The sequence below is a fragment of the Cydia amplana genome, chromosome Z (genome assembly GCF_948474715.1).
Source record: "Cydia amplana chromosome Z, ilCydAmpl1.1, whole genome shotgun sequence".
Classification (NCBI taxonomy): domain Eukaryota; kingdom Metazoa; phylum Arthropoda; class Insecta; order Lepidoptera; family Tortricidae; genus Cydia; species Cydia amplana.
This window is the reverse complement of record NC_086096.1, coordinates 26,194,202-26,213,833: the sequence shown is the minus strand read 5'-3', so window position 1 is coordinate 26,213,833 and position 19,632 is coordinate 26,194,202. Positions and strand designations below refer to the sequence as shown.

Below are 19,632 nucleotides of genomic sequence, written 5' to 3'. Positions count from 1 at the left end.
CGAAAATGTTGTATTTTGAATTTGTATTGCTTTTACACGCTACCCCATGATGTTCAACTTTGTTTCCTGTTCATGACATCCGAATTGATCCGAAATTAAGATGTATTCCCATTTGTCTCCACCGGGCACAGACAGGAATATACGCTGCAATCAAATCATTCCCATTTGTCGCCACCTAATAAACCGGAATACACCGAAATTAATACTATAACCGAGTACTCTGGAAACCACGTATCCTTATTATCGTAAAGAACTAAAAAAACGCAAAATATCTGTGAACAAGAGAAAATACTTTGCACGAAATTCGGGGAACGTGAATTAAGTATGAAATTTTAAGCAAACATTGATAATCGTTTAAACTTGTATGCGAAATGAATGTCATCTTACCTAAATATTTCAAATTCTGCACTTTCACTATGATTTTCAGGAATGCTGTTGCGTGGAAAGGGACGCTTAACCTCTTGTGAGTTACTTTACATTTATAAATCATGAGAAAAATTATATTAGAATAAATAATAATAGAATAAATGCATCCCTTGGAGTGGCCGGCGCTGGCCCATCGTGTAGAGGAGCCATAAAATATTGTAATGTTCAATACTGAATAAATACCCAAATCAAATAAAGAGGGAATGTTTTATGTCGACAGGTGACTGTAAACTGTATATGTGTGTGTAAAAATATACCTTGTTTTGTTGTTTGCTTGTACCGATAAACTTATTTAAAAATGTTTGTTCAGTTTCAAAGTAGCGGCGTTAGCATTGTCGCGATCTTATTGACAGTCGTATGACATTGCGTCACTTTCGCACGTACAGTCAGCGTCAAATACTTTGTAGCAACCAATGTAGCCAAATAGTTCGGTACACCATATATTTAGTATGGTGTACTGAACTATTTGGCCACTTTGACTGCTACAAAGTATTTGACGCTGACTGTACAAACTTGTTAAATAGCTAGAACGGGACAGGCCTGGTGACCGACGATAAAGATGCAACCATGCTAACGCCGCAATTTACTGAATCAGCTGTCGATTTAAGTAGGTATTTCCTCTATAAAGTACTGTCAGCAATAAAAGTGTATATCAATAAAATATTTTTAGACGGTAACTTGTTTCAATTACAGATGAATGTAACTGCTGAAGTTTTTAAGAAAAATCCTACGACTCGTAAAATCACTGCATTTGCTGACATCGCAAATTACCAATTTTATGTAATTCATCAATAAATTAAAGACTATAACTTCCAAACTTTGCATTTTTAATGTCAACTCTCTATCAATTAACTTTTCACTTACAGATTGTTTCTATATAGATATTATAGATAGTTATTGATATTTACCAAAGCCTATATTATCGATTTATTGACAATAAACTAGTATGCTTGCCAACCATTTACCCTAGGTACAGTGTTCTATCTAAGACAAAGAACAGAGCAACATTTTTTAATCATATATATAATTATATATTAGAGATGCCACGAATATTCGGCAACAATTCGGTATTCGGCCTATTCGGATTTTGCGGAATATTCGGTATTCCGCCGAATGTTGCCCACTATTCTAATTAAGATAAACAGCTACTGAACTTATTCATGTCATGAGATAAGAAAAAATTAAATCACTTCAATAACTATTTCGTTTATTGAGAGCTAAATACTGGGAGTAGATTTACACAATATCCAATAAACGAGATTAAGCTTAAAAGATAAAGTTGACGCGCCACATTGTATGAACAATCTGTATAACTAATAGTAACTATCGGGTTAGACGGGCAACTATTGAAAATGCGAATTATAACTGTTGTAGCTAACATACTACCAACCTTAGAAAAGTAATAAAATAGTTATTAAAAACGTCCGACCCTTTCTAAAATTGCTGCAGTTACAAGCCGCATCGCAAAGGTACAGGCGATTATGATGATTACCCTTTTTTAATCATCTTCCTCGCGTTGTCCCGGCATTTTGCCACGGCTCATGGGAACCTGAGGTCCGCTTGGCAACTAATCCCAAGAATAGAGGAAGGCGACTGCCATCTGACCTTTCAACCCAGCGGGTAAACTAGGCCTTATTTTATTGGGATTAGTCCGGTTTCCTCACGATGTTTTCCTTCACCGAAAAGCGACTGGTAAATATCAAATGATATTTCGTACTTATGTCCCGAAAAACTCATTGGTACGAGCCGGGGTTTGAACGCGCGACCTCCGGATTGCAAGTCGCACGCTCTTACCGCTACACCACCAGCGCTTCATTTTAATTATGGATAGAAAACTTATCACATTAAGGCAAATTAAAAAATAACTATTTTGTTAGTCTGTGCGGAAAGAGAACTGTCGTGAAATGTAGGGAAGCCCATACATTCTACGACTCTTTCTCTTTCCGCACAGACCGTAATGCAGAATTTTTTAACCAGTAGGGCGAGCCACCCAAGAGGAGAGCGTACCGAGATGAGAAGGGGACGGATGATTAAAATCTGTAGATTTTCTAATACACAGAATTCATTAACATAAAAAAGTGACAAAACGATTTCTGCATTTGGGGGCTCGATGTTAATAAGGTTGGGAACTTCTGCTTCCACTAAATCTTACTTAAACCCTACGACACACGGCAAATTACCTCAAATGCAATGTGAGCGAACGATTGAGAACATCGCTAATAATATACAACTCGGTAGTTTACACAACTTAGAAGTACATATTTAGCTTAATTAAATGTGGGCCCGGATTAGTGAACGCCCACAGCCACACTTATGCCTGATGGTTATGGCGATGTTCACATTAGACGCGGATCCACACGCCGCTCCAGCGAGCGAGGGTATAACGCTATATACGTGCATAGCCTCCTAAGTGTAAGGCCTGAGTGGACGCTCGAGTTGGGCGTGCAGCGGGGCGGGGAGTGCGGCGTGCATGTTAAACAAATGCAAGCGTATAGGAGCGGCCTTAGTGCACGCTGTTCAAATCACTTGGGAGCTCGACGCCACGCTGCACGCCCCGCCTAACGCTCCGCTTCGAGCGTCCACTCAGGCCTTACACTAAGGCCCAAGGTCCTATCTATAGTAGCTCATCAGTTCGATGAAATTTAAATCATATTCAATTGGAACGATTTGCTTTGTTTCGTTCAATTTTCAGACAACGCATAATCAACTCTATTTCCTACACTATAGGTTCAAATTTCAGTGGCCAATTTTTTGATTTTTCATTTGTATGGCTGGACCTTAGGAGGATAGAGTGAGACTAAGCTAAGTTGGCAGAGATTTTGATAAGTGCAAACGCTATTTTAAACGTCATACTTCTATGAAATGATGACGTTTAAATAACACTTGCACTGTCTGGGCTATCAAAATCGCTGCCAACTTATCTTGGTCTAACTCTACCGCTGTCCCGCTCAGTGTTCAATAGCCCGGGCATTAACTTGGGCGACTGGTTATGGTACATGGTTTGCAAAGTAAAATGAGTAGGTATGGCGTAGGGAATGCAAATCGGTTATTTTTTGTATGGAAATAACCGCGGTTTCGGTTAATAACCGATTATTTCCATACAAAAAATAACCGAAAATAACCGATTTGCATTCCCTAGTATGGCGGCCACATTTTTGAAAATGATAAATGATTTTATCGATGTCTTCCGCGCGCGGGGTAGTGACCGGCGGCGGCGTCGCGGCTGTAGCGGCGCTCCTTGCGCGCGGGCCGCGAGCGCGAGCGCGACCGGCTGCCGCGCCGCGACCGTACCTTCTTGTCGCGCCCCGAATCATGACTTCTGCAAATACAATGTGCGCGTTACACAAACGTTATTATATTACTTACACTAGCCACACATTCTGCCATAAAGTTAATTGTCCCCAGAGACTGATGGCGTTATTCGTAAATGCGTTTATAAGCCGCAATTATAATGTTTGTCTTAATACCTGTGTCTTTTTGACTTATGGATTCGTAAAGGGGCACACTGTTGACTGATCCGAACAACTATCGGCCTGTCAGTTGTTCGGAACTGTCAATTTTTTGTTCTAACTGACAGGCCGATACCGTCCGGCGGACTGTTAATCAGTGGGCCCCTTAAGAAAGGGATATAATTTTACGAATAAGGTGGCATGACCTTAAAGTTATTTAATAAAACTTTATATATGTATTTAATGTATTTATGTATCGTATGCCATTAATACAATTCATATTCGCTTTACTAATTTACAAATTCGCAACGCAACATAGGCTGAAAAAATACAGCCTAGGCCAAAGAGCAAGGCCTAGCGCAAATTTTCACGGTCTGCATGTGTAGCCTTGTGTCTTCGATGTGAAGACAAGTGTAACCTAGATATCATATATGGAGCACAAAGGTAAGGGCTCATTTAGACGGCGCGCGAACTCGTATACGATTTTAGTTACATCGCGAACTATTGAACTTATATCAATTCAGTCGACCGATCAAATAACGCAATGTAATGAAACACGCACGCGAGTTCTCACACCGTCTAAATGAGCCCTACCCTCGCTTCGTTTATACTTACATAACAATTAATGGTAGAACAAATATCAAGAAAATTATAAGGAGGGTGTAGTGGCCAGGCAGAAAATTGTGGACATTCATATCTTTTTACAAAATTATATGTTTATAATACCATTAAACAATATTTAACGCTGCTGCAGGCTTACCTTTTATTTGCTTTGTATTTAACGTATTGTAACTCATAAGCAGAGGTCGGATAGGGTGAGCTATTTACCTTATAATTTGACAAGTCTTACGTCATATTATAAGGAAAATAGCTCACCCTATCCGACCTCTGCTCATAAGAAATTAAGAATACTGTCAAAGGGTTTTATAGATGGCACCAGCATCTGCCGTGCTAACAGTAACAGCAAATACTGCATGTAAATACGATAAGCAGGGCAGCATAGATTTTTCCCGTTTCTAGTTTTCTCTAGTTCTAAGCTGCAGTAACGAAAGCTCATCCATACTATCGCATCCGCGACATAAAATTCCATTTTTTTTTTTAATTTTACACTATTGATAGGATTGACAGATAAACCTATACTGAAGCCATCTGTAAAAAGCTTCAAGGGGCCAACCCCATTAGAAGCGCATCCTATTAGAAGCGTTCAAAAAACAGCGTAAATTATTCAATTAAATCATTAAGGACGGGATCTCAAGTGTAAGATAAAAACGTCGCATAGCCACAAGTCGTACTTATTCATTTAATATTATTAAAGAGCAAAATTAAACCCTGGATTTGTGTACGCTGTTTCGGATTGGGATTTGTGTAAGCGGCATCGTGGACTATCTGATTGAAGACCAGAGAAAAAGTTAGTGAAAGCACAATATTTCATTTAAATTAAAATACCCACCCCATCTCACAAAAGCTTCGGCTGCCTTATATCATTTCAAAGACTTATTTAGGGTAAGAAATAATGTTTTTATGTGATTTTTTTTATGCTTTAAATACATCTCTCACACGCCAATCTCTTTGTTAGAAGAGTAAGTAAAAACCTTTCTTGAACATGCAGATTTATATGAGATCATAATAAAAAATAATAGTAGTCACAAATCTGAGCGTTTGATTTGATACAACATTATACATAATATAAAATATACTATTTTTATGCTATAGACGCCACTTTCGCAGTCGGCAATACAAAAGGACGATTTTGTTTCTATTTATAGGTCAGGCCAGTAGGCCTTATTGACAACGGACAAAATACCTTTAAGCCTGATAACAACATAGCAAGATGCACTGTACAAAAACAATAAAGGCCAGTGCACGCCGGATGTGTGTGCGTAGACGTGCACGTGCGCGTTGTAATATAAAGATTCTTATAAGAGACGACACATCAGCACTCGGTGACGAGCACGGCTCCAACAATTAAGCGCACGCGCACACACATGTGCACTACTACTGGCATGCAGCGGGAGTGCTCTAGCCTTAAACCATTAATGCAGAAACGTTTCATAAAACACATATGTGTAAGTACTTTCGCCATTGCTGCAATTCTTATAATTCGTATACTTATAAGCTTGTATAGAAAAACAAATGACAGATGCACGCATATGTCATACCACGTCCGCGTACCTATACACTTTATACGTCGAGTTCTTAAATTTTGAGAACTTCGCCCAGTGCCCACAACACTACGGTGATATCGTTTAACGGTACTATGTTACGTACGCTTATGCGCGTTTAAGGCACTGAGGAAATCTGGGGCCTGACTAAAGTTAATAAACGCCTGCAATGATTGCATTAGACTTAGGGCCAGTTGCACCAGGGCTGATCGGCTGTAAACAATACTTCCCATACACAAAAAATTGCGGTTTGGTAAACCGACTGTTACCACAGTACAAGAACAGTAGTGAATCTTCATAGAAATGTGCCGCTGCCGGCTTGAATGTGTGCGTGCGCGCCGGGCGCCGTGTAAGCACGCGCTGCCACGCACACATTAGCGTAATATACGGGGGAATACGGTGGCGGCAGTGTGGGCCGTACCGCGACTGTGATCGCGCGCATTCGAGTACGCTCGCATTTGCCTGCTCTTACCAGCCTTAATGTATACCTCATTTATGAACTGATAGAATATTTCATTATATTATATAAATAAAAACCTAGTGCTACTCATAATACGCAAATAATATTTAGCTAAAAATAAAAGTGACAACCCTAAACGCCAACGCAAGAGTAGGTAAATAACTTGCCGAGCGGCCTTAGATTCACTACTGTTCTTAGTGTACTGTGCTGTTACTCTGCGCCATCAATGTGGAAGGTCTCTGGTAGTAGGTAACGAACCTGGAGTCGCGCGAGTGTGTCTTGCGACGCGAGCTGGAGCCGCGGCCGTGTGGCGAGCGCGAGCGGCGCCCCGGCGGCGACGCCTGCGGCGACTCGCGCTCGCTGTTTAAGTTGAAGTCGTCGAACCTGCGATAACACTACTTGTCAAAAACCAAACTCCTATTCTGTTAATTAGCTGGCCAGAGCGTCTATCACGATAATCGAAAATCTGCCTCGAATGTCCAAGAGTGATGTGATGAATGAATGACAGATAACGAAATGTGATTTCGCGATACTCCGACACTGTTACTGACTTTTAACTGCAATTATTTTTCGGTACGTAATAGAATCAATGAAACTGTTACTGCTGTACGTGGCTGTCACACTGTTGCGGATGAGATCTGCACGCCACTCCGGTGTGTAAGTGAGAGAACAGCGCTTTGCACTTTCCTGTGTGGCCATGTCGCTTAGACGCTTGGATAGCCTTTACGAATCCAAATGTTAATAGTAAGTATTAGTGTTTTTTCTGACAATGGGGACCTTTTACATCTACAAATTTAATCTTAGTTATTTATTTTTAAGATTTTTACAATGTAACGTTAAACCACATACTGGTGGGGGTATTTATAAAAGTTGCATATATGTTTCATGTTACTACCCGACTATGAAGTCACTGTAAATGTTGCATTGACTTGTTGAATGTTATAATATTGAATAGAAGCTACCGAGACCTACTTGCAGAATATTTTATTGCACACGTTTATTTAGCTTCACTGCGTATATTTGTTTCTTTGTATATGTTTGCTTCAAATTTTGTAACTTAAATGTGAACCACTTCCTAATATCTGATTCAGTTGAAATTTGGAATACTTTCGTAATTTCGATGACAATGCAATAATATGCTAACATGGAGCTGATGTGATCATGCAGTCGGAAGGTAGCCCAAGGAACTCCTCGATGGAAGCACACAAAAGGTCTCGAGAAGTACTTGATAGACATGCATATGAGAAGTACAGTCAGGAATAAAGTGTGTTTAACAAAACGATGGACAGTAACTTGTTTTGAATATCGAATGCAAAGACCGCTTTAGCACCAACTGTCGATTATCAATTGCTTGAATGTAATACCTTGATAAGACATGTATTAATACCGTTATCTTTTCACCTTGATTCGTGTTGTTCCAGCCAGCCCGACTAGTCTAGGAGTAGTAAGTAAGGCTTACTTGTTTTTGGGAGCATCCGCGGAGCTGCGGCTCGAGCTAGAGCTGGAGGACGAGCTCGACGACGAAGAGGAACTTCGCGATCTAAACGATACATTACACATACATTATTACATCATATATGTACAGTCCGCTGCAGAGAGAGGTGACCCACCTGGATAGACTAATTGTAAGCTGCCGTGACTCATAATTCCTAGTTACAGTCCATACAGAAATCATGTTATGTGACACTTTATGTATGGGGTTGGTTGATCAGAAAAATGTCGAATTACGAGAAGGGAGGAGGTCGTGACAAAATATTACGTGTAATTTTTCGTACACTTAGGTATAAGTTCGCCTTTGTATTTTTGTACCACTAGGTACTACACAGTACAAAATGAAAAATTCAGGAAAATTATCAATAATCCAACAAAATAATGGAGCTCTAAATGTATTGTGATTGTAATTCATGTGTATTGGTGTCTAATTAGCAGGAGATCTTAGATCCCGTTTTCTACTTTCGCGGACCTAAGATCTCCTACTACATACAAAATTATAGCTAAGGAAGTTTGAATCATGTGCATAATAGGGTTAAATTTAATATGTTCGAAAGATTTACTAGACAAAGTAATGCTACTATGTGTTTTAATGAATGTTGAAATAGACTTTACATCATTATGTATATTGGGCGGCATGAGGTTATATGAAATAATGAATTAAATATCAATGTTTGGCGAACATTGTTTGCAAGAATGGCAACATTAGCAACGGACCTTCGTTTGGCAGCTTTATTATCCAGTGTTTCAGATTTGCCATTTTTCTCCGCCTCGTCCGATCCGGCTTCTGCTCCGTTCCCATCTTTAGCTTGGTCAGTAGTTTCTGTAATCATCCATTTTTATTTTAAAAACCAGATGTGGTATTATAACACAGAAGAGATCACAGTTACGTTGTTCTAGTAAAACGCGGAGAACGTGCGCTACAAGTCTGGGTGCCTGTACAAGTCAATAAGCATCACATTCAATTGAAAAGTCACAGCCATTAAAATGTGATAGGTGCCCGAAGTCTTGACACAGAATAACTAATAGTACTACCGTACAGAAAATTCACTCCTTCACAAAAGTCAGGTTTAGGTATAAAATTACACCTATATCGCCGCCTGCAAGCAAAATTGAAACTTATAACCGCGCACGAACCGTGAATCTCCGTTGCGCGCCGCAGTTTTATAACCGAGCTGTGAGTGTCGGCACGGGGTTATCATTTATACCTATACCCACTGATTTATTGTTTTTAAGATAAATATGTAGGAATTACAAAAGTTGATTATGTAAACATACATTTTTTATCCGAAGATAGCATGTCTGATTCTCGCGGAAGTAAGTTTCGAAGCCATTGTGTATTTTCAATTTTGCGCGAACGCCACGTGACACGACTATCGTGCGCGCCGAGCGGCAGCCCACTGCTATACGCCTGTCCGATGGGCGCGCCGGCCAAATGTACCTAAACTGCGGAGTGACACCCCCCTGGTATTGAGACGCACCTGTTTTAGAAGACTGAGCCTTCTCGTCGTCGCTGCCCCACAAGTCGTACTTGGAGAGGTCGGCGTCGTCGCCGGACTCCTCCTCGTCGCCTTCGTCGCCCGCGCCCGCCTCCGCCTCCGCCTCCGCCTCCGCGTCCTCGGCATCGCCCTCGCCAGAGGCCGTCGACGCTTTGCTCTGAAACAATACATTTCAATAGTACCGGGTAACCGCGTCAATCTTACCCTAATCCGAAATGCCGTCTAAAATAAAAATAAAATGTAAGCAACGTACCCCTACGATACTTCCTTTGAAACTTACGATGATTTACAACCTTTCGATTTTGTACCTTCCTATAGATAAATTACCTAAATATTAATATTTTAATCACTCCGCCCGTTCGTATCTAGGCTTTATATTATATGTTTAGGTAGAAAAAATCTATCGACTAAGTCCCGCTTGGGACCTGCAGTAACTATAGTGTAACTATGCTGGATGAAATGTTATTCAGTGCACAATTGTTTACGTGTAATATGACTCAAGTGTGCGCTCGGCTCGAGGCTTGCCTCGCGGCCTCGGTGAAGTAAATCAGAATCGTTTACCCCTACTCGACAATATACTGTTACCGTATGTGTCGCGTTCGATGACTACAGATAGGATAGCGAGTCCTGTTCTGAAGATGGTCTGACAACATTAACAAGAAAGCAGGGCCAACGTGGCACATGTCTAGCAGTGAACTCGAATAATTATGCTGATAATAAGAAAAAAAGGAACAATATGTGCAATGCATATATTTTCATCCCGTATATAAAATAGCTATGAAATTATTGAAAATATTTAACTGTCTGAAACATGAGTGAATTTAAAATAGAACAAACCTTCGTTTTTCGACTTCTCCTTCCCCCATTGATGGATTGTTTCGGAGCCTTGTCTGGTTGTTTTATAGTTAATTTGAGCCTATTTAACATAATCGGTTTTGGTAATGCAAAACTCTTGAAATTTCCTATAACCGATGTATTTTCTTGTGTTTCAGGTAATGTGTTATCTCCGTTCATATTTAGCTTTTTTGCGATATTGGGCGGGATCACTACTGGGCCTGGATCAAAAATATCGCTTAAAAAAGGAGTGTCACCAGTAGTCCCGTGCAGTTTTTTAAGTTGTTTCTCAATGCTCCCTTCTCTGTCGGACTCCTTTTCCCAGTCTTCGTCGTTGGTCAAGTTGATGGTCTCGACAGGGTCGGAGTCGTCCGCGCGCTCCTGCTCTGCTTGCTCGCTAACATGTTCGGATGCCTTCTGCCCTAACTGTTGCAAATTTTGAAGGGCTAAGAAAAGTGTATCTGTATTTATACCTGCCAATAAATGTGACAAATTGACACTTGGCTGTGTTGATGTAGTACTAGTGTTATCGTTTGTATTATTTTTTAATGGCGAGTTATTATCTTGTGCCACAAGTCCACTCATTCCTTGTGTCTGGTTTTCTACGATTAAAGCGTGGCTTTGATAACTTGTTTTAGGTTTAATTGTTATAGATTCAATAATATTGATTTTTTTTGCTAGCATACGTTCAGGTGATTCCAATATTCTACTATGTTTAGCAGTAATAATTTCGTCATTAGTAATATGTGGCTGTATCACCTGGCACAGTGTTTTTCTGGTGTCCAGTTTCTTTGTAAATAAATCTCCATCCGATGCTACTTCCCGTCCGTGTGATTCAGAAATTAGAAGAGGACTTTTCGTAACATCGTGGATAAGTTGACTTTGGTCCAATTCCAAGTTTTGAGTGTCTGGTACAAACTCATTTGGGAGAAAGTTCACACTGTTGGTATTAGGAACCCCCGCTTCATCATCATCCTTGTACAGAGCATCGTCGTCTTCATCCCATACCATAGTGTATGGTTTTACACTATTGTTTTCGGGACTGTTTGTTTCCTGGTTGGGTTGATCATCAAAAACATCAAATATTTCCATTATACTTTTATTCTTCAGTACCGAATCAGACTGCACCACGTCAAAAACACGAGACGAGTTCTCCGATATCACAGAAGAGTCTTTCGATTGCATCGGGCCATCAAATGGAGTATAATTATCAGCAGTGACAATTTGCTCAAAATCATCATTTGTAAAGTCATCACCATGAGGATCTATTATTTGTGGGTCTGCTCTATATGGTGACTTATAAGGAACACAATCCAGAGGATTATTTGTAAGGGCAATTGTACTACTGTCATCCTTAGAATTTAGAAGAGGAATGTTTGCCACATTGTTTTCCAATACAGTAAATATTTTATCAATTTGTGATTCATTGTTATTTACACATGTCTCCTGTGGTGTTTGCTTGTTTCTATGAAGTGTTGCACGGTTTCCCTTTGCCCAAAATCCTTTTTTCTTAACATTGTTTTTAAAATCTTGATAATGATTTTTAGTTGAAGATCCTAGTTTAGTGGGCACATACTCTGCTGATCCACCATCTGTGTCAACATAATTGGCATTGCTTTTCACTCGCATATTTTGCATGCTTGATGTGTAGATATTTCCTGTGGCCAAAGGTGACTGTTCTGATTTGTTAACAGTAGAGTATCCTTTAAAGGTTTGAATGTCATTTGATAATGACTCACAGCTCGTTTTCGTTCCTATTGGTGGTTGTCTTTTGTTTAGCCTAGATCTTGGTTTTGGACCTTCCCCATACACCCGCGATAAAAAATCAACATAATCACTATCATAAGAAACCGAATCTGAATCTGACACAACTGTTGATTGCTTGTTTTTATGACCATTAGAGGTAATAGGGGTTGTTTTTGATTTAGAAGAATTGTTATCAGCTTTTTCCAAATCACTGTCAGCATAAAGGGAATCTTGAGATTCATGGGAGCTCGCTCTGCAATTTGGTGACAAGTGGTTTCTAGCCTGCGTAGCTCGCTCTGTAGCACTACAACCTTGACTACCCGATGATTTCTGTGTGTTGCAAAGAACTAAGGTCTCGGCACTAGTACTGCGCACGATATCTGTACCATGCAACTTATTTTGAACTTGGTTTGTTTTAGAATGCTCGGTGTCACTGTCTGAACTAACAGGTATCTCCTCTGGATTGGCTTGAGCTATAGGCTGTTGATGTTTTAAATGTGGTGATTCAGATTTATTATTCTTGTCAATTTGATTTTTAGAATGTATGTGAGAGTCATCTAAACACCCTGTCCTCAAAAGCCTTTGCCTCCAAGCAAAAATTGTTTTATAATCTGGGGCTGGTTTATCATACATTGCTTCAAATTTGTCAGTGGTTATCCTGCAGTTATTGTGCGCAATGGCATAAGCAGCTACTTTCACTCTTTCTTCTATGGAATATGTAACTTCATAATCTTCTGTAGAATTGGGGCCGGTAAACTTATATACAACATCATTTTTCGAAGGTTTGAATGATTGTACCTTTGTAGCTTTATTTTGATCAAAACTCTTGGTGGAAAGGCCATTATTTATCTCCTGTTTAAGAATTTTTGAGGCAATTTTATTATTTAATGGATCTTGTTCAGTAAATCTTTTGCGCAAATAAGTTCCATTGGTCTTATATGATGGTAACATGTGATCTTTTCCATTATATTTAGTTTGAGTCTCAAGTTGATGCCTTCGAAATGCCATTTTGCTAAGTGGAGGTAGATCACACATGGAACTCTCGCTGAGAGTGCGCCGTTTTTGTTCAGCGTCTCTGTTAGTCTGCATTGAGACATTAGGTGTAGGATCTTCCTTTGCATCCTGGTTTAGTTCCATCTGCCGCAATGCTGGTGGCAATTTTTTGGCTAGAGGTCCTTCAATGATGCCGACCTGAAGGCAGGAAAAATTATCTCCACTTTAATATTTATGTGCATCAAAATTACTGCACTTATATATAATAAATAATCTTCTTCGCTTCAAATTCCACCATCCTCTGATTTTTCAACAACCCCTTTGGAAATGCTGAGTGCTATGTTTATTAGAATACAATGTTGTACTAACTGAAAAGTCTGCAGGATGGCCATTAAAGGAAACCAGTATTATGTCATTTCTAAACATGTGTGAACAAATACCTACATGTTTAAATATGAGAGAATACCGACTTATCAGTTGAAGGTCAATTTAGAATATTACTGATACTGACCATGACTTCACTTTTTCTTTTTTTATGTGACCTAACAATTATAAAACATTTGTTACCTCTAACAAATTACTAATAAATTAATTTTATTTGTTAAAAACTGCTCAATAAAGGCAGTTATTGAAATAAATCTTCACACAATAACAAAAACTTTAATAACCAATAAAACATCAAACCTACACCTGTAGACTCAGATTTTATATTTTTTGTCTATATAATGTGATACATTAAGCAAATAAAATAATTACATGCTTGTTAAAAAAACAGAAGTGGGAATAAATTCACAAAAAGTAAAGTAAGTAAGTAAAGTAAGTAAGTATTCTAAAGTGTAATTCACAAAATGGATACACACCGTATTCTGCGTGTCTAATTTGCGTTTCCTCTTTTTTCTTCCAAATTCATCATATTCGTCATCAGAAGAAGGCTCTCGGCGGCGGTACTCGACCACTCCGCGCTCATTGTACCCTCCGCCGTAGCCGGTTCGCGCCTCCACCTAACAATACAACAATAACATATTAGCTAGCTATATATAATCTACAATTCAAATAGTAAATTTACTATTTTGGAAGGTCGACATTTACTTCACCGAACTTCGGGGCATTGCAGACGTTGCACGTCGTACGCCGGGCCCAGTTTACATTCGCACATTTATTGCATTGCCAATCATCGGCGTTGAATAAGCCGCGAGACTTTTCTGCAGCCGATTTTCCAATTTCCGTACCAAGTTTCTTTTTAAACGCTTTCCCTCCATCGGGTTTGTCTTTATTACAACGATAACATGATACTCGACGCGCAAAATTTATGTTACCACAACTCGGATCGCTACAAATCCAATCCCCCGCGGCTTCGTTCATTGTGAGAGAAACCTTAAACCTATGTACAAACGCTCGCTAAACAATTATTGCCATTATATTATTATCTCTTCACTTCCATTTACCAAAAAGTGATCACTTTGAACGTGCGTACAAGAAAGTGTAAATAAACGAATTTTGACGGATATCACAATCAAAGAAAACTAAGCACTCTTTTGTAAGTAAGGAAAGAAATCAAGCATAGCAAGAAAGCTTTATTTCATGCCAGCCATGACATGACGCAAAGCAGTAGAGAATGTTCTTACCATAGATCTTTTACTCCCAAGACCATAGAGTTATTAAGATAATGTTTTTATATAAAATGTGTACACTGCCTAACTATAGCTGGTCAACCAAATCTTGTCAGTAAAAAAAAAGGCGCGAAATTCAAATTCTACGGAGCTCCGGTACCGTTTCCGTTAAGTCGGAACTTCCGATTGGTATTATATGTATACTGGGTCAACCAAATCTTGTCAGTAAATAGGAACAAAAAAAACTATACTCATCCTTTTCTTTTGGGTGCTAGTACTAGTGTTAGACAAAGATAGTATGATTCTCTCTGTCTATGTTTGAAATCAAACAGACCGTTGACACACTGTACCTATACCTATTCGTATGTGTTATACTTGGTCAACCAGATCTTGACAGTAGAAAAAGGCGGCAAATTTGAAAAATGTAGGCGCAAAGGGATATCATCCCATAGAAAATTTGAATTTCGCGCCTTTTTTTACTGACAAGATTTGGTTAACCAGCTATATGTAATGTGTACCTACTGACAGTACTGACTCAGGCTCCATTTCCGGTTCAGGTTCCGTTTTCGGTTCCGATTCCTGACATGTTTCTGATAACAAATAATTTACAAGAAAGTGTAAAGATTACCGACTGTTGATTTTGTATTTAACTCGATAGCATATTATAGACAAATTTCTGTGAAAAACTAAAAAAACAAATCCTATTTCTATCATGTAAACTAGGCCTAATGTTCAAGCTCGGGATTCAATGGGAGCGGTAGCGTAGCGGGCACGCTCACAGCTCGCGCGCATTTGCCGAAACTGTCAAAAATGTATACAGAGAGGTTATTATAGTGAATAATCATATTTTGTGCACCATGTTTTAACATTTACAATCAAACTCAAAAATAATATTGCTATTGCAATATCCTATTTTGGAATACTCTCTTTACCTATTTACAATATTACTATTTACATTTGGTTTTCAGCCAACTAGATTAGAGTTACTCGTTAAACTACCCGTATATTTTGTGGTCTAGGATTATTACAGAATGTTATCGCACAATGTATGAAGATGATAACATAACTTCCACCCCCAAGCGCTGTGTGCTAACTGAAGTCACTAACTCTACCAATGTCTCTCCCACGGCGAACTTGAAGTTGTTGACGAACGTTGCGCTGCTCTACCCGACTCCGCCGCCGAGCACCATTCACCGCAAAGAAAAGTCACTTCAGATACTATGCGACAGGTTATATTCAGCGATAATTACTGCTTAAGATGCATTCTCATTAAATTAGGCTCCAAATGTTCAACATCTAGTCATTGGTCCTACCAAATAAATGATGATAGCTCCTGTAAATAACTTCTTTTGTTGCATGATTCTAATACAGTCCTTCTAGCTCATTAGAAACTTTAAAAGAAGTTGACTAAATTATTTGAAATGCCATAGTTATCAAGATATAAGGTAAACATACTGGTGCTTGACACGGTCCCAGTACATGTAATCTTGAAACTTAACTTATTGTCAATAGAGGTGACAGCAGGGTGTCATCTATTGGGCATTAGCATGTCGAGCACTATTATGTTTACCTTAGTTACCCTTTGAGGTAACAGAGAAGTGACTGGTAATGATCTTAAATGATTTTGCTAATATTTCACCTACTTATACAAGTACAAATTCTAAGTTTTCAACTTGTAGAAATAAAAGTTCCAAATTCAAAAGCTTAAAAACTGCCCTGCATCTTACTAGGATAACTTACATTATTTTGGTTTCATATTAGTAATACAGTCAGCAGCAAAAGTTGCTAACCGGGCTGGGTGTTCAAAATAATCTTGATTTGACTTTGTTGTTAAGAAAATAAGAGCGTGTTAAGGTCATTTTGATCACCTCGCCAGCTTAGCAACTTCTGCTGCTGACTGTACATGTAAGTCACGAAAAATTCTTATTTCAATGGTAAAATCCATAATCAGGCATCCATTTATATGAGTTTTTATATACAGTGACCTTAAGAGCTACCAATTTGGCCCCCATGTATGTTCAATTGTTCACTGAAACTTCTTATTAGGATGTACCTATTAAGATCTTTACTTATAGGGTCTTTAAGATTGTGTTTAGAAATGTCTAAAACTCATTACTCAGAAAATACCGGCCAATTAGGTTCATCTACAGCAGTGGTCGGCAACAAGCGGCCCGCGGGCCGGCGAACCTCTCACTTGTGGCCCGCGAGCCTCCCTGGCTATTTTGTATGTAATATTGTCAAACAACAATGTCTGATAAAGTCACACATATTAACAAAAGTACGGCCCGCATCAACTTCCTTAACTACTATGTGGCCCTTGGCTGCTAAAAGGTTGCCAACCGCTGATCTACAGTCATCAAATGATGTAGATGACTGTAGCTATAACAACTATTGCCATAATAGACATACCTACACTGGCCGTTTTGTGCGTGATGAAATTGCCTCGCACATACGCTCACTCTGTGTGAACCCGGCTTATTGTGTATGTATCTTTTCATCACCTCATTGTATGTGTATGTGTAATGATGAAGATGATGTGAGAGGCTTGGTATGGTTGCAGATTCCTTACCCTGTTCCCTCTGTATGGGCACGGCACGATGGAGATCCAGCTGGACAGCACAGCGGCGCGACTGGGCGTCGAGAAACGGCGCATGTACGACATCATCAACATCCTCGAGGCCATGCAGTGTGCAGTCCACAAGCGGAAGAACACTTACCTGTGGCATGGAGGGTCAAGACTGAATTCCTTTTTGAAGGTGCTTAAAAAACAAGGGGAGAACCTGAGACTGTCTGCGGCTCTACGCGGGAGAGCCCCAAAGCCACCCGCTCCCAAACACAAAACCCTGGGAGTATTGGCTCAGAGATTTTTGATGCTTTTCCTAGTAGAACCACCTGTAAGTATTTTTTCAAACAACACTTAAGAATAAAATATACAAAAAACCCTTTAAAGAAAACTTAAACTGTATATATTTTATTTTCAGAATGCGCTTATAAATCTGGAGATGGCTGTGAGAGTACTGATCGACTCATCTAACAAAACCAAAACCTCCCTTTCACCGGAAATGCTAGACCGTCAGCACAAATCAAAAGTAAGAAGGCTGTATGACATCGCCAATGTCTTTATTTCAATTGGTCTCATTGAAAAAGTGTCAGGAAACTCAATTTTAAAGAAACCTGTATTCAAATATGTTGGGCCCTTCAAAATGAAGAAGGCAGATAAGATGGTGATAAGTACTCCCTCTCCGCTCACGCCCGTCGCGCTCCCGGGCAGCGAGCACCGCATCACGCCTTGCCACGTGTTCTCCGGCAGATCTAAACGGAAGCTAGAGTTCTCCAGCACGCTCAATAGTAATAGAGAAACTCCACTGGGCGTCACTACCCCACCTCACACTCCTTCCCATAAGTGGGACGAAATTTTATTGGTTGCCGATATGGAGCTCACTAGAATAAACAATGGAATAATTTTGTAAAATTGTATGAATATGACTTGGCTAAATATTTTTCTAATGTATTCTCCGTCCACGTTGAGGTCCATGTCCGCGATTTGGGCCTACATGACTTGCTGTCGGAATATCCCAGAATGCACCAAAATGAAGGGCTTACTTTCACTAAATAAACCTTAGCCATGATCATGCTCGCAATACAAGTTCAGAACTTTTCTTGAATTGATCTCATTGACAATCGTTTTATTTAAAGCAATTAAAAAAACACCACGTACATACAAAAATATCAAAAAAATACAAGTTCTTATTTAAGGTTCACTAGGATCAAAGAACGGAGGTTTTTCTTAGATCACAATACGGTTGCCAAAAAAATATTAATAAGTCCTGAGGCCTTTGTCTAGGGACTTCAGCGATTCGAATCCTGAGTTTTAGATTTTCGGTCGATATAAAAAAATCACGAATATAGGTCTCAAAATGCACTTTTAAAAAATCTAGTAGGTACATTTTGCACAAAAACTAAAAATATCAAAATCATTTCTAAAAATGAGCAATATTATGCTTGAGGGAACTCAGCGATTACTTTTTTATTATTTAAATTTCAAAACATGATATACGTGGTCCCGAGGCACGCATATCCAATCTCGGTCACGCTTACACTCAAGTGTGAGTGAGAGAAGAGCAGGAACCTCGTGGACCTTAACGAATTACGAATTCCGCGCTGGTCTGAACATAATTTGGAACAGTTGTTGCCCTGTAGGTAGGTACATTGAAGTGTCCCACTCCTCTCCGTTTTGCGTAAATACAGTCCTGCATGTTTTTTGTATTTCTTTACTAAGTAAACAGACGCAACACGAAAATTTAGTAAAATTACATGTATAGGTTTCGTTAAATTTCGTGATTCCTAATTTGCCCACAGACAAATCATGAATTTGGCTCGTTCCTGTAGGTATCCTATGGCTAGGGCAGAAATGAGCATCACAGTAAAATTAAAAATCTATTTATGGTCCAAATTATATAATACCCAATTACCTACAGGCCCCACTCGAGAAACTGTAATATTGTGATATTCCCACTAGTTACCAGCAATAAGTTGTTACAAGTAATAGCAACAGAGATTTGAATAACAATAATAGCAACAGACACTGACTAGTGTTCTCAGTTGGTGATAGTTGTGATTGTTACATCTTGGTGGTAACATGTGGAAATACAGATGTTCTGTTACATTTGTGTTCTTTGACATGCTTGTTTTTGCTCCCGTGATAAGGATGTAGATGTATATTTTCGTGTCAATGTGGCTGATTCCGTCATAAGGACTTTTCCGTCCACAAACGAACAATATTGATAATTTCCTCGACAAAGCAGCGATTGATTTTAGTTTCAGTATACATATAATTCAAAGCAAATGGTTGTTTTCCTACGATTGAAAATCAAAGAAATATACGCTCGTGGACGGAATAGTCCCTATGACGGAATTAGCCACATTGACCTTAAAGAAATGTGCTTTGTATTAGCTACCCCC

The 19,632-nt window shown here is 39.2% G+C and overlaps 2 protein-coding genes across 2 annotated transcripts; one reads left to right on the top strand and one right to left on the bottom strand.

The window, feature by feature from the left end:
- Positions 1–3,585: 3,585 nt before the first annotated feature.
- Positions 3,586–14,708, bottom strand: LOC134661155 (zinc finger Ran-binding domain-containing protein 2). Its single transcript, XM_063517103.1, has 7 exons — positions 14,150–14,708; positions 13,921–14,061; positions 9,470–9,644; positions 8,706–8,811; positions 7,957–8,037; positions 6,756–6,881; positions 3,586–3,745 (listed from the first exon to the last, which is right to left on the bottom strand). The coding sequence occupies exons 1-7, from the start codon at positions 14,420–14,422 to the stop codon at positions 3,601–3,603; spliced, it is 1,047 nt and encodes a 348-aa protein (XP_063373173.1). The 5' UTR covers positions 14,423–14,708; the 3' UTR covers positions 3,586–3,600.
- Positions 14,709–15,426: 718 nt separating this feature from the next.
- LOC134661388 (transcription factor E2F7-like) lies at positions 15,427–18,198 on the top strand. Its single transcript, XM_063517453.1, has 3 exons — positions 15,427–15,899; positions 17,231–17,564; positions 17,652–18,198. The coding sequence occupies exons 1-3, from the start codon at positions 15,715–15,717 to the stop codon at positions 18,138–18,140; spliced, it is 1,008 nt and encodes a 335-aa protein (XP_063373523.1). The 5' UTR covers positions 15,427–15,714; the 3' UTR covers positions 18,141–18,198.
- Positions 18,199–19,632: the final 1,434 nt, after the last annotated feature.

Excerpts from the sequence above, each read along its gene's own strand:
- LOC134661155 (XM_063517103.1), bottom strand. The coding sequence starts at position 14,422 with ATGAACGAAGCCGCGGGGGATTGGATTTGTAGCGATCCGAGTTGTGGT. Across the intron at positions 9,645-13,920 it reads AATTAGACACGCAGAATACG|AGCAAAGCGTCGACGGCCTC; the intron begins GTGTGTATCCAT and ends GTATTGTTTCAG. Across the intron at positions 8,812-9,469 it reads GGCTCAGTCTTCTAAAACAG|AAACTACTGACCAAGCTAAA; the intron begins GTGCGTCTCAAT and ends GGATGATTACAG.
- LOC134661388 (XM_063517453.1), top strand. The coding sequence starts at position 15,715 with ATGTATGAAGATGATAACATAACTTCCACCCCCAAGCGCTGTGTGCTA. Across the intron at positions 15,900-17,230 it reads CTTCAGATACTATGCGACAG|ATTCCTTACCCTGTTCCCTC; the intron begins GTTATATTCAGC and ends GTATGGTTGCAG. Across the intron at positions 17,565-17,651 it reads TTTTCCTAGTAGAACCACCT|AATGCGCTTATAAATCTGGA; the intron begins GTAAGTATTTTT and ends TTTTATTTTCAG.